This window comes from Mus caroli, unplaced genomic scaffold (assembly GCF_978045245.1).
Source record: "Mus caroli unplaced genomic scaffold, Mus_caroli_1 scaffold_9, whole genome shotgun sequence".
NCBI classification, from domain to species: domain Eukaryota; kingdom Metazoa; phylum Chordata; class Mammalia; order Rodentia; family Muridae; genus Mus; species Mus caroli.
The window spans coordinates 39781296-39794774 of NW_028227264.1; the positions used below are offsets into that span (position 1 = coordinate 39781296).

The window sequence follows — 13479 nt, forward strand, 5'->3', positions numbered from 1 at the left end:
GGGCTGGAGGGAAGGAAAGGGGTACAAAGAGAGGCCTTGTCTCTAGAGATTCCTGGGAGAGCACAGAGGAACGCCGTGGGAGTGAGGCTAGGGGTCGATTAGATGTGAGGGTCTGCGGAAGGGGCTGCTGCCCCCACTCCTTCCCACAGCCCGTTGGAGCAGCGACGCAATTTCTTCTCAGGGGAAGTGTTTTGACCACAGTGAGTCAGAAGGTCTGTCATGCACACAACAGTCACAACATTCTCAGGCTATTTGTGAGGGTAGTTTGGGTGGCTGAGAAGTGGAACCTACACAGACAGTGTTGCCCCTTGTCAGGAGGTAAGCACGTGGAAAAGAACTTTGCCTTTGGGGAGAGGCACATCCTACAACCAGCGTGGCACTAAGTTCGCCAAAGGGCGCTGGCGAACAGAGACTTAGGAAGAAATGAGAGTGTGTCTGTGAGGCAGCCGCAGTTGAACTGGGGTGTTAGTTCCTGCTGTCTACAAGAAGGGAAACCTCCGCCCCCACCCCACCCCTGGCAGCCCGCTGAGAAACTCCCCGGTGTCCTACTTACTGGTCCTAGGGAACGCCCACTACAATTCCTTGTCCCCTGGGCCTCAGAGATCGCATATGATAGCTGCCGTGACACTGGACGGACGGGAGGCACCCTTAGCATCCTTGTGCCCGGGACTACTGTGTTTTCATTCCTAAATTTGGCGAATTTCACTTTATAAGAGATAGCTGCTGTCTCAGAAGGGGTTGGGGGTGTGGATCATGGCCTGGGAGTGGACTGGAAGCAGAACCAATCAGAGGTGGACCCTGAGCTCCCTTGTGACAACGGCCTGCGCTGCTGGCTCCTCCCCCTTTCTTTTCCCTCCCTCCAATCTTTCCTTCTCTTTTTTTCCCACAGGCACTGGGTTTTCTCCCAGCTGCTCCTGCTGTCAACAGGGGCCCTACATGGCGTCACCGGCCTCCACCAACCCAGCACATGACCACTTTGAGACCTTTGTGCAGGCACAGCTGTGCCAGGATGTACTGAGTAGCTTTCAGGGGCTCTACAAGAGCCCTGGGAGTGGAGTCTGGTGGGGGATTGTCCCAGTACCACAAGATCAAGGCCCAGCTCAACTACTGGAGTGCCAAGTCACTGTGGGCCAAGTTGGACAAGAGAGCAGGCCAGCCTGTGTACCAGCAAGGCCAGGCCTGTACCAACACCAAGGTAGATATGTAGAGTCTGGGAGTGGTGTGAGCATCAGGGGAGACAGAAGGAGACAGGATGCTATGCTACATACCCCACCCCCGTGTGTGCTTGCAGTGTCTCGTGGTAGGTGCCGGGCCTTGCGGACTTCGGGCTGCTGTGGAGTTGGCACTGTTAGGTGCCCGAGTGGTGCTTGTGGAAAAGCGTATCAAGTTCTCTAGGCACAATGTGCTCCATCTCTGGCCCTTCACCATCCATGACCTTCGGGCACTTGGGGCCAAGAAGTTCTACGGGCGCTTCTGTACTGGCACCCTGGACCATATCAGTAAGAACTTCATGTTGGCCCTCGGGTTGGTGTGCCCAAGTCTAGAGAAGGGAGACTGCAGGGTCAGGCAAAAGCCAGGGTGAACAGGCATCACTGTAACCAGGTGACCTTTAAGAACCGGATCTGACATCTGTAAAACGGACAGTGATTTTTCTTATCCAAGTAGTCACCCTGCCTGGTTTCTGAGCTCGGATGTTCTCAGGTGTGCAGAGTTGTGTGGTCACAGATGAGCTCAGTGCCTCTTAGCCTCCTGTAGCTCTGAACAGAAAGCACAGTGGAGCGAGAGAAGGCGTGAGTCCATTCTTAACGCCGCCGCCACCTCACTTCCAGGCATCCGACAGCTTCAGCTGCTTCTACTGAAGGTGGCCTTACTGTTGGGGGTGGAGATTCACTGGGGCGTCAAATTCACTGGCCTCCAGCCCCCTCCCAGAAAAGGTGAGTGTTTCTGAGATCTCCTATCCACCAAAGAGAGACCCCTACAAGGTGCTAAGGGAGGTCTGGGTGGGAGTCAGCTGACTCCTTCCTGACAGTGAAGTCTGGGCAGCCCTAGCCTCAGGCAGCGAGTCTGAGGGAAAAGCAAGGTATGCAGGGTATGGCCTTCCTCACCTGCCTGCCTTGGCAGCCAGGAGGTGTGATCTGATAAACTACTCTCCAGAGTGTTGAGTCCTTTACGAATTTATTTTGTTTCTCTAGCCTGACCTGGGAGAGTGTAGGGCCCCCCTGACCTCTACACCTTTGTGGCTCTCATGCTCTCTGTCTCAGGGAGTGGCTGGCGTGCTCAGCTCCAGCCCAACCCCCCAGCCCAACTGGCCAACTATGAGTTTGATGTCCTCATCTCAGCTGCAGGAGGCAAATTTGTCCCTGAAGGTGAGTGGTCCTTTTCCTCATAGATGGATGATAGCTGGATGATAGTTAGATGGAAGCCAGCGTCCTAGGCTCCCCCGAACCTTCCTAGAAGTATTACCCCACCTCTTCCCCTACTACTAGGCTTTACCATACGAGAGATGCGTGGCAAACTGGCCATTGGCATCACAGCCAACTTTGTGAATGGGCGCACGGTGGAGGAGACACAGGTGCCGGAGATCAGCGGGGTAGCTCGGATCTACAACCAAAAATTCTTCCAGAGCCTGCTCAAAGCCACAGGTCAGGGCCCACCTTCAAAAGGCCTTCCCTTCTCTCCCCTTTACTATGGGATGTTTCCCACTTGCCTCTCAGACCTGGGATGGCTCCAAGGAACCTCACTTTTGTCCATCCTTGGTGGTCTTGCCAACAAAAGAGGAAGAACTGTCCTCCAGGGACCAAGCAGCTGCTCGCTTGGCATGAAAGTCCCTGGGACTCTCTCTTAAATGCCTGGCCATTTTGCTTTCTGCTCCTTCCTGCTGGAGAGTAAGATGTACATTGCAACCGTATGTTCAAGAGGATGCCATGTTTACTTTGGCTTTATACTGCTGCTATGTGACCAAGTGATAAAGGCCTCCCAGCTGTCATTCCACCTGGCTTCCCCTCTTGCCTCTGGGGCCTGGACAGATGGCGCTTTGTGCCAGCAGCTCTGTGTGTGAGACACTCGGTCAGCCACAGCGTGGGTGCTTAAGGAGGTGATGTTTGCAGAATCACTGAAGACTCATCTCCCGTCCTCTGCTCTGCCCGCCAGGTATTGATCTGGAGAATATTGTGTACTACAAGGACGAGACCCACTACTTTGTGATGACAGCCAAGAAGCAGTGTCTGCTGAGGCTAGGGGTGCTGCACCAGGTAGGCCCTGTGCCCAGGAGGGAGGAGGGAGGAGGCCGGGCCGGGCACAGTCTACCCCAGTTATGGACAGACTCCATCCTCTCTGGCCTCCAGCAGGCAGTAGCTCCATTTGACAAGCGCTTGCTCTCTGAATGTAGGTGGCAGTAGGAATCCTCGAAATAGCTGCTTGCCTTTCTTCTGTGTACTAAGTATGCTGAGTACTATGTACTTGCACACTTAGTACTATACTAAGTACTATGCTGAGAGCTTTTAAGTACCTTATTAAGTTGTGTGTTGTTTGTAAATGCTGAACAAACAGAGGCTTTGATGAGATCAGGACAAAATCTATGACAGCAATGACAATGGGCTTCCTGGCAGAGCAGGGCTTGAGATCCTCCGTAGCAGGGTGAGAATTGAGGAGGGAATATGAATATGAGAATCAGGCTGCTAGAATTCTATGCCCAGCCTTGCTTTCAGTTGCTATGTAGTCTAGGCAGCCTCTCCCGGTCTAGGCCTCAGCATGTGAACGCTGGGTCAGTCCTCCTAAAAGGGTGGAGCTGAGCGTGTGCCTTTCCTCTCAGAGGGCTCCTCAGGCTCTTATCTTTCTGCCGCGTAGGACATGTCAGAGACTGATCAGCTGCTGGGCAAAGCTAATGTGGTACCGGAGGCTCTGCAGCGCTTTGCCAGAGCAGCGGCTGACTTCGCCACACATGGCAAGCTTGGGAAACTGGAGTTTGCTCAGGATGCACGCGGGCGGCCTGATGTGGCGGCCTTCGACTTCACAAGCATGATGCGGGCAGAGAGTTCCGCTCGTGTCCAAGAAAAGCATGGTGCCCGCCTACTGCTAGGGCTGGTGGGGGATTGCCTAGTGGAGGTGAGCATATGGGCCCCACGGCTCAGGAGGGAGCTCTCTTATTGGGGGCGGGTCATATAAAGTGTTATGGGAGGAGCTTAGGGGCTGCTTGGTGGAGGGGGAAAAGCTGTGTGGGGTGGAAAAGGGTCTTCCCCACCGCAGATATCTGGGCTTCGGACATACTCATTGAATTCTCATTGATTGGCTTCTATTCCTCCTACCCTGTAGCCCTTCTGGCCTCTGGGCACTGGAGTAGCCCGAGGCTTCTTGGCAGCCTTCGATGCAGCCTGGATGGTGAAGCGGTGGGCAGAGGGCGCTGGGCCGCTAGAGGTGTTGGCTGAACGGTGAGGCCGGGGGCTCAGAGACTAGACAGTACTGGTAGGGAAGACATGATTCGGGACACGGGTCAGGAAGAGGGGGCAGGAGATCCTGAAGGTAGGGATGGAGGCATGGGACTACAGGAAAGCCCTGCAGTTGCTCAGGGGTGGGTGCTGACAGCTCCCCTCTTGTCTGTGCACCGCCTTCCACCACCACCAATAGTGAGAGCTTGTACCAGCTTCTGTCACAAACATCCCCCGAGAATATGCATCGAAATGTAGCCCAGTATGGGTTGGACCCTGCCACCCGATACCCCAATCTGAACCTCCGGGCTGTAACCCCCAATCAGGTCAGACTCTCTACCCTAACCTCCCGCCCATCTTCCCAGATCGTCTCCCCTCCTCAGCTGCTGTGCCAGCAGGGGGTCAGCCCTACCACAGCAGGCTCCTCCCTGGGGGCTGAAGGGGGAGGTGGTCAGCTGCCTTGAGACTGAGAGGAAACTACTTAGGTACAAGACCTCTATGATGTGCTGGACAAGGAGCATGCTCAGAGGAAGAGTGACGAGCCGGACTCCAGGAAGACAACCACAGGTGAGCAGGCTTGCACGGGCTAGCGAAGCATCATAGGCATGCAGCAGGGCTCTAGGGTAGTGCCTGGGCTGACAAGCTTGTTCTGGATGCTTTGAGATTTAGTGGGGTGGGATGGAGGCCACAGAGCTTGGGCAGCCGCTGTGTGCCAGCATGGGGGTGGTGGCTCAGTGGTTTGCACCGCTGTGCTGTGTTCTACTGGCAGTGCTGAGTCACCACAGCCGTGCTCTGCAGTTCCAGCTCTTCTGCCAACCCCTTCCTGCAGCCATGGGTGTAAACCCAGATCACCTGTTCTGTGAGCCTCTGAGCTTCGCTGCCCTTGTTTCCCCTCCCCTGGCTTTTATGGGGCTATAACAGTCGCTCTTTATTTGTTTCCCAACTCGGCATCAAGAAGGGCAAGGGTTTAGAATGGGAGAGGAGACTAGCAGCAGGCGTGTGGGCCTTGGGCACAGCATGGCTCTGCTCCCCTAGGGTCCGCAGGCACGGAGGAGCTTCTGCACTGGTGCCAGGAGCAGACAGCTGGCTTTCCTGGAGTCCATGTCACTGACTTTTCTTCCTCGTGGGCTGATGGGCTAGCTCTGTGTGCCCTGGTACACCATCTACAGCCTGGCCTGCTGTGAGTCCTGCCTCTCTCCTGGGCCCAGCCCTCCCTTTCACTGCTTGGTAAGAAGATGCTGGGCAGGAGTTGGCAGCCCAGTGAGTCCCAGCTCCACCTGTCCCTAGAGTTGGTAATCCAGTCTGGCTCTGCTCAGCAGCCCAGCAAGGTTTTACAGAGTCTAATGCATCCAGATAGAGAAGTCAGAAGCTGTGGAAGACTGGGAGTGGAGTGCGGGGGTAGAACATACTTGCTTAGCGTGAGTGAAACCTCAGTTCAGTCCAACAAACACACACACATGTGCATACACCTATGCACACACACATGCACACACACACACATTGCTGCTAGTTGTGGTGTTGTACAACTATAATCAAAGCACTTGAGAAGCAGAAGCAGGAGAGTCACTGTAAATTTGAGGCCAACCCTAGCTACATAGCACCAGTTCGGCTCTCCCAGAACCCCCACTCATCTTCCCAAATGAACTCCCTTCCCCAACCAGGCCTTCCTTGCTGCTCCTGGGGGTTAGTCCTACCACAGGAGGGCCTGTCCCTGTGGGTTAAAGGGCTGAGGGGTCAGACATGTGGCCAAGGAGCCTGTGCAAAGGAAGTGATGAGTGGGGAACAAAACACCACACACAATGACATGGAGGCAGGCAATCACCAACAGACAACCTTCATGCGCTCACTCACCCCTTTGCTCCTCCTGTGGAGTCAGGCTAGTGTCTCAATGGCATTTCATCTGATGCCCCGCAGGGAACCCTCGGAGCTGCAGGGCATGGGAGCTCTAGAAGCCACTACCTGGGCACTGAGGGTGGCAGAACATGAGCTAGGCATCACACCAGTGTTGTCTGCACAGGCAGTCATGGCTGGCAGTGACCCACTGGGTCTCATTGCCTACCTCAGCCACTTCCACAGTGCCTTCAAGAACACGAGCCACAGCTCAGGTGAGTTGGAGGGTAGGTGGGCAGGAAGGGGGTGGAGGGCAGCTATGTAAAGGCCCCAGTGCTGACAGCTGGACTCTGTCTGCAGGCCTTGTCAGCCAGCCCTCTGGAACCCCCAGTGCTATACTTTTCCTTGGCAAACTCCAGAGGAGCCTACAACGGACCCGGGCCAAGGTGAGGAGACTGAGCAGGGTTGAGGCTGAAGAAGGGATGCCCAGTGAGGTTCCAGGGACGATAGAGAATACACTCTGAGGAGAGGGGAGAGCTGGGCTCAGGTTATCTTCACAGTCACAGGACCTGTTGTAGGACCACAGGGAGGATGCTGGTGACCAGAACCTTCCCTTGCAGGTAAATGCAGACAGGGTAGGAGAGTCCAGCACTGTTTCTCTGCTCTGTCCTACCTCCTCTGTACCCTGCCCTCCATTGCCAGCTCTACAGGTCCTGCTCCTGTCTCCCTGTCTAGTGTTACTCCCTTCCCTGCCAGGCTTCCCTTTCTGTACAGATCCACTCCCCTGCTACCCGAGCATCATCTCCTTAGGTAGACGAGGAGACTCCAAGCACTGAGGAGCCGCCTGTCTCTGAGCCCAGTATGTCTCCAAACACTCCAGAGCTCTCTGAACACCAGGAGGTAGGTCCAGGGCCCATCCTGCAAACGCCTGAGAGGGTAGGAAAGGGCTACGTGAGAATGTTAGACCTGGGCAGTTGGCTTTGGGTCTGGCTGACCCTCTATCCTGGGGCTCTGTGCAGGCTGGGGCAGAGGAGCTGTGTGAACTCTGTGGGAAACACCTCTACATCCTAGAACGCTTCTGTGTGGATGGCCATTTCTTCCACCGGGGCTGCTTCTGCTGCCATACCTGTGAGGCCACATTGTGGCCAGGTGGCTATGGGCAACATCCAGGAGATGGTAAGTGGGCCTGGGAGATGCTACAGGGGACTTGGGGCTTTCTTGGAGACAAGGGGGTGGGGAGGGAGAGGGAGACTGGACAATAGGTAGAAACAGCCGCCTCCAAAGCTTTACATCTGGAGGCCTAAGAAATCTACTGTAAGCCTCCACCTTCCCTCTGAGTGTCTGAGCAGTGAGCTGATACCTAATTTCTTCTACCCTTCCCAGGACATTTCTACTGTCTCCAGCACCTACCCCAGGAGGACCAAAAGGAGGCTGACAACAATGGAAGTCAGGTTAAAACAAAACTCTGTGTGATGGGATGCGGAAAGAGGCAGGTGCCCCCAGATCAGTGGGCTTTGCAGGCAGTAAATGAATGCTGTCCTCCACTGAAGGACACTTGTCACCAGTGCTGCCTGACAGTGTCTACTAGGAGGGGTCCATGACCTTACCATATGGTGGGCTTTCCAGGAGCTCCCTCCACCAGGAGACAGCAACATGCAGCCAGACCCCTCCTCTCCTGTACCTCCTGCGACGAGGGTCAGTCCTGTCCCAAGCCCCAGCCAGCCTGCGCGTCGGCTGATCCGACTCTCCAGTTTAGAACGCCTGCGGCTGTCCTCCCTGAATATCATCCCTGACTCAGGAGCGGAGCCTCCTCCCAAACCCCCACGGAGCTGCTCGGACTTGGCCCGAGAATCCCTGAAGAACAGCTTTGTGGGCTGGGGTGTGCCAGTCCAAGCACCACAAGGTAGGTGCTCTTCCTACAGATGTGCTCATCTCGGAGGCTTCGGGCAGGATGGGCACTAGAATTTCTGCCACAGGGATTCTGGGAAATAAAAACAGAGGTCCCTGGACTCCCAACCCATACCTCCCTCTCCTCTGCTAAGTTCCTGAGGCCATAGAGAAGGGGGATGAGGAGGAGGAGGAGGAAGAGGAAGAAGAGGAGGAGGAGCCCATGCCACCTTTGGAGCCAGAGTTGGAGCAGGTGAGTAGCAGGGACCCATGATCTGTCTCATGACTCTGTGTGAGCCTGGAGGCATCTGGCAGGTATTTCATGCCCCGACGATAGAAGCACCAAGAGCAGGCACCCTCCTCTGGATTGTCTTCTCACCCAGTCTCACAAGTTTGCCTCTAAGTCTTTTATCAGGGTTATCAGAATTTACCGCTTTCCATCCCAGTTTTTCACCCTTCCGGTTTCCTCCATTCTTAACCATGGGCCAGACCTTGCTGCTGACTGGCCCAACCTTCCCACAGACTCTGCTGACCTTGGCCAAGAACCCAGGTGCCATGACTAAGTACCCAACGTGGCGTCGCACCCTCCTGCGCCGTGCCAAAGAGGAGGAGATGAAGAGGTTTTGCAAGGCCCAGGTGAGCCCCGGGCAAGCCCCAGGCACTAGAGTTCTGAAAGGGTCAGTGATCTGAGCTCAGAGCACATTCAGTGCTCTGCTCCTGAGCAATCAATCCGGCGTGTCCTGCCTTACAACCCACAGGCCATCCAGCGAAGACTGAACGAGATTGAGGCCACTATGCGGGAGCTGGAGGCCGAAGGCACGAAGCTGGAGCTGGCCTTGAGGAAAAAGAGTAGTGAGTAATGTCATTCAGGAGTGACATGCTAGCACACACACCGTCTCTCTGTGACATGCTAGCACACACTGTCTCTCTGGCTCCCGACAACATGGTCAGCCCTCAGCAAACCCGGGGACCAGTGGATGTGCACACAGCTGACTCCAATGATGGCCTATTGTCCCTGGGCCCTGCCACCCTGTGACCCCTCCCATCCCTTTCCCATCTTCTCAGGCTCTCCAGAACAGCAGAAGAAACTCTGGCTGGATCAGCTGCTACGGCTCATTCAGAAGAAGAACAGCCTAGTGACTGAAGAGGCCGAGCTCATGATCACGTAAGGCCGGCGGGGGTGGGGGGGGTGGGAGGGGTGGCGGTGTGTGGCGACATGGCACAGGAGCCAGGCCCCATCCCTGTTGCCCTGCCAAGCTGTGCATCTGCTGTCTCTGGTTTCCACAGGGTGCAGGAGCTGGATCTGGAAGAGAAGCAGCGGCAGCTGGACCACGAGTTGCGGGGCTATATGAATCGGGAAGGTCTGTGTGCTATCTCATGACCTTGGACACTGACCAAGGAACACAGTCCTCTGGCCTATGTATGTCCTGCTGAAACAATTCAGGAGAAAGCCAAAGGATGTGACCCCCAAGCCTCCACTCTCCTTCCAATCATGGCTGCACGATTGGGCTTTTGTGCAATATTTCCTCCACCTGGGAAGCACTATGGTGCCAATCCTAAGTTTGAAGTCTCAACAACAAAGCCTGGGGCGTAGAAACCACATAAGCTAAGCTAGCCTCTCCTAGGCTCCCCACCCAGGTTCCTGTTGTCTAAGCTTCATCTTCTCCTTTTAGAAACTATGAAGACAGAGGCCGATCTGCAGTCTGAGAACCAGGTCCTAAGGAAGCTGTTGGAGGTGGTGAACCAGCGGGATGCTCTGATCCAATTCCAGGAGGAACGGAGGCTCAGAGAGATGCCTGCATAGATGGGAGCCCAGGGCTAGAAGATGATGTGCCTCCCTGCCCCGTAAGCAAGACACCATCACAAGGGCTGTACCTCCGCCATCTGGACTGCCTAGTCAGAGGCTTCGTTGTTTACAATAAAAGGATTATGACCATGAACAGGGTTTATGCTCTGTGCTGGCAGGAGACGGGAGTGTGCAAAGAAGGCAAGTGAGAAGCCAATGCTCTAAAGCCACACAGTGACAAGGCCACTGACCTTCAGTTCCCATCATGCCTCTGCAAGGAACAAGGTAGAGCCACTAGAGTGTGTCAAGCAAGTTTTATTGTTCCTAAGCTCTGTCCTCCTCCTGCTGCAAGCAGTGGGCTAGGTGAGGCTCTGAGCCTCGGTCCTGGGTCTCCGTTTCCCTTGTCAGAACATGCAGCATCTCAGCCTGGGCCTGACATAAGCCCTTGGTTTCCTGCTTGTGGAAGAGGTAGACTGCACCTGCCACCAGCACCAGACCCACACTGGGTGTGCAGAGGATGATGGCCACTTCCCTGGCCTCTTCTCCTGCAGCCAGGACACACAGCAACACCAGGAGGGACAGCCCCCAAATGATCACATAGCCAGAGAATGCAGCCCACCAGCGAGCTTTAGCTATGCCTAGCCCCAGCTCTGTCCTCGCCTCCCTTAGCACGCTGATTAAATCGGACTTTTCCGGTGGGCCTAGAACAAGAGAGAACGTAGAGCAGGGGTGGGTCAGGGTGGAGGCGGGGCTGCCTTAAAGTAGAGGGGGCAAAGGAAATGCTGCTCACCATGGGCAGGACAGGGGTCTTCCTGAGGGGGGCTGTGCTTCACATACAAAGTAGCCATGAGGGCCTCGTGATCAGAGAAGGGCTTGCCACTGTGGGGGTCACAGCCTGTAGTGGCTTTCAGAGTCTCACAGCAGATATGGAACCCAGAGACTGCCTAGGAAGAGCAAGAACACGGAGAAGCTTAAATTCTCCCAGAGAACCAGCCGACAGGATCCCATTCTTTAGCCATCAGTGGCCGGAGACTGTAACAGCTGAACTAAAGATCAGCATGGGCTAGTGACAGAGGAAGGAAGAGCCTGGAGCAGGCACACCGGGAATAAGAGCCTGACCTTGTAAAGCACGTAGTCAATCCGGATGCCAGACGGAAACGGTCCCAGGTCCTGCTGGCTGACATAGCAGTTCTTGGGTACCATGGTACAGCCATCATCAGAGCCCTAGGGAAACAGGTGGTTAGGATGCTAAGAGACAGGAAGACTGGAACAGCGTGGAGGTAGGTGGGAAACAGTCTCTCACCTTAAAGTCCTCAGCCTCAACGAAAGCATCATGGAGCCCTGTCCACTCTTTCAGCAGGCAGCAGCCCAGGTCTTTGGGGTGCATGTTGAGGTCCCCACACAACAGAACCACATCTGCATTCTTGGATGTGTGGCTGAGTTGGGGGAAGAGTGGCAAGGAGGAAATTCTTCCCTTACTACGTGCCCTCTCAAGGACAACTGCCACCGCTCAACCCCCGTCCCCACCCCACAGCCCCCATCAAGTCCAGGCTCACACACTGGATGAACTGGGCCAGTTCCCAAGCTTGGGCCACACGGTGTGCAAAGTAGATGTCCTTCTGTCGGCTGTACTCAGCATGTAGCTAAAGTGGAATGGGTGAAATTAAAGAGAAGGCTGTCTGAATCAAGCTTGTCATCTGTCACATGGCAGAGTGTGACAGGGAATGGGTGAACCTTGCCCACTGCTACCTTCTGATCCCATGACTCATCCCCAGGCAGCAGAACTAACTAGTGAAGTCTCTTCTCTACCATAGCATTGGGCTGCTTGACCCACTGCCTAAGCCTGGCTAGCCCCACTCACATGAGTCACGTAGGCATTGAGCACCAGTCCACTTAGATGGAGCACCAGCAGCCCCACAGCCTTCCCACAGAACCAGTCTCCATGATGGAACTGCAGGCAAGAGAAGACAAAAAGACTCAGGGTACTGACACCCTCCTGCCAAGGCCCCAGGAAGGCTGCGCCCAGTCTGTGTTAGCAAGGATAGGGAAGAGATCCTTACCATGTAGGGGTAGCCATTCAGACTGTAGACATGCTGGAAGATTTCCTGGATTGGGTGTTTGGAGAACACACAGAGGCCACTGCCTATCATCCCGCTGAAAACCAACTCTTGCTTAATAACCAGAAGAGCAAGGAGGGGAGTACCCAGCCAGCCCTCTTCCCCTCCGCGGTCTCCCAGCTCCGACCAACAGCTTTTCTCTACTGCTAAGATCAACCCCAGAACAAAGCCTAAGACAGCAGCCCTTGCAAGATGAGGGAGATGGCCTGCTCTTCTCACACCCAGAGGAAGAGGATCGAGGGTGCAAGCGTTGGAGAGCTTCCTCGGCTGAGAACAGGCTGAGAACACAGGTTTTTCACCTTCTGAAGTAGTGTGCATCTGGATAGGTGAGCGATAGCCTTTGCCTTAGGTACTGGAAGTCCTGCTCACTCCACACCTGAGGAAGAAGGTGAGGATACTTGCTTGGATTTCATCCCAAACAGAACAGTTCTCCTGCGCCGCCTGCCGCCCTCCTCCAACCTAGCCTGCCCTACAACCTCACCTCCTCCAGGAGAGCCAGATCAAAGTTTTCCAAGTTCAGAAAGTCTCCCAAGCGCTTCATGCGGTCCGCCCTATGTTTGCTCAGGTAGGGGATGTCCCTAAAAGGGGTGGAGGCCGCAGGGGACAGGAGAGATGGGTCAGCGGTTCAATTTCCAGCAAGCACATGACAGCTCACAACTTTCTGTAACTCCAGTTCCAGAGAATCTGGCACCTTCACACAGACATACATACATACAGGCAAAACACCAAATGCACATAAAATAAAAGTAAATCATTTAAAAGGAAAGACATGGGCCAGGTTTGGGACGATTACTGCTGTCATCGCCTCAGCTTTGGATGATAGGTGATTGCTGCAACCACCCAAGCTCTGGTCTTTAGGCGATGTGGACTTTGGCGGTTCGGGAAGGACAGGGTCTGGTTCGGCTGAAGAAGACCTGCTTCCTTCTTAGACATGTGTGAGAGGGGACTGGAAGGTGGCTCCGAGGCCACAGCCCGCGCCTGGGAGCACTTACTTACCAGCAGTTGAGATTGAAAACTCTCAGCCGCAGAGAAAAGTTGAGCTTCATGGCTGGAGTGCTTTGGAGCAAGGGCGGCGGGGCGGATTGCGCGCACAGGCTTATAGTCCCCGTCCGGCGCTGTCCGGACCCAGGAACGCAAGCTGGTTGGGGGTGGGGGGCGACTCCTGCGTTACTGGGACAAAGGCCGTCCTCCCACCCGGAAAGGAAGTCGGCTGCAAATCCCGGGCTGGCTGCGCGAGGCCGCCAGCAGTCCTGGAAGGAATCTCGGGTGAACCGTTCCAGATTCTTAGGTCCTTCGGTGGGTTCTCGGCACCGCGGCCTACAGGTTCCTCCCTCGTCCCCGGCTCGGCTTCCACCAGCAACAGGCTTGAAGTTGATGCGAGGCCCCGCCCACGAACTCACTCAGGTCCCGCCCCTTACGGGCGTTCGGGGAGGAG

The 13479-nt window shown here is 55.2% G+C and overlaps 2 protein-coding genes and 1 pseudogene across 6 annotated transcripts; 2 read left to right on the forward strand and 1 right to left on the reverse strand.

Annotated features, from left to right (window-relative positions):
* Positions 1 to 936: 936 nt before the first annotated feature.
* Positions 937 to 2297, forward strand: LOC147002627 (F-actin-monooxygenase MICAL1-like; annotated as a pseudogene). The gene is made up of 4 exons (XR_015048413.1): positions 937 to 1195; positions 1292 to 1499; positions 1830 to 1934; positions 2193 to 2297. The product of XR_015048413.1 is annotated as an F-actin-monooxygenase MICAL1-like (transcript).
* Positions 937 to 10147, forward strand: Mical1 (microtubule associated monooxygenase, calponin and LIM domain containing 1). 4 transcript variants are annotated; one of them, XM_085842793.1, is made up of 23 exons: positions 937 to 1195; positions 1292 to 1499; positions 1830 to 1934; positions 2262 to 2366; positions 2487 to 2642; positions 3151 to 3251; positions 3847 to 4104; positions 4312 to 4427; positions 4624 to 4750; positions 4910 to 4991; positions 5460 to 5604; positions 6339 to 6529; positions 6615 to 6700; positions 7065 to 7154; positions 7274 to 7430; positions 7638 to 7705; positions 7881 to 8157; positions 8297 to 8394; positions 8631 to 8777; positions 8900 to 8993; positions 9207 to 9306; positions 9429 to 9502; positions 9815 to 10147. In XM_085842793.1, exons 5-23 carry the CDS (start codon positions 2504 to 2506, stop codon positions 9943 to 9945), a joined length of 2481 nt encoding a protein of 826 aa, XP_085698919.1. In that variant the 5' UTR covers positions 937 to 1195; positions 1292 to 1499; positions 1830 to 1934; positions 2262 to 2366; positions 2487 to 2503; the 3' UTR covers positions 9946 to 10147. The 4 variants fall into 4 exon arrangements, with proteins under 4 accessions (XP_085698919.1, XP_029338818.2, XP_085698917.1 ...); XM_029482958.2 differs by having other exon boundaries at positions 8664 to 8777; XM_085842791.1 differs by lacking the exons at positions 937 to 1195; positions 1292 to 1499; positions 1830 to 1934 and having other exon boundaries at positions 2246 to 2366.
* A 75-nt stretch (positions 10148 to 10222) lies between these two features.
* Smpd2 (sphingomyelin phosphodiesterase 2) lies at positions 10223 to 13413 on the reverse strand. Its single transcript, XM_021174551.2, has 10 exons — positions 13041 to 13413; positions 12526 to 12622; positions 12344 to 12420; positions 11988 to 12081; positions 11789 to 11878; positions 11488 to 11570; positions 11231 to 11363; positions 11047 to 11151; positions 10718 to 10871; positions 10223 to 10628 (listed from the first exon to the last, which is right to left on the reverse strand). The coding sequence occupies exons 1-10, from the start codon at positions 13088 to 13090 to the stop codon at positions 10252 to 10254; spliced, it is 1260 nt and encodes a 419-aa protein (XP_021030210.1). The 5' UTR covers positions 13091 to 13413; the 3' UTR covers positions 10223 to 10251.
* Between the last annotated feature and the right edge of the window lie 66 nt (positions 13414 to 13479).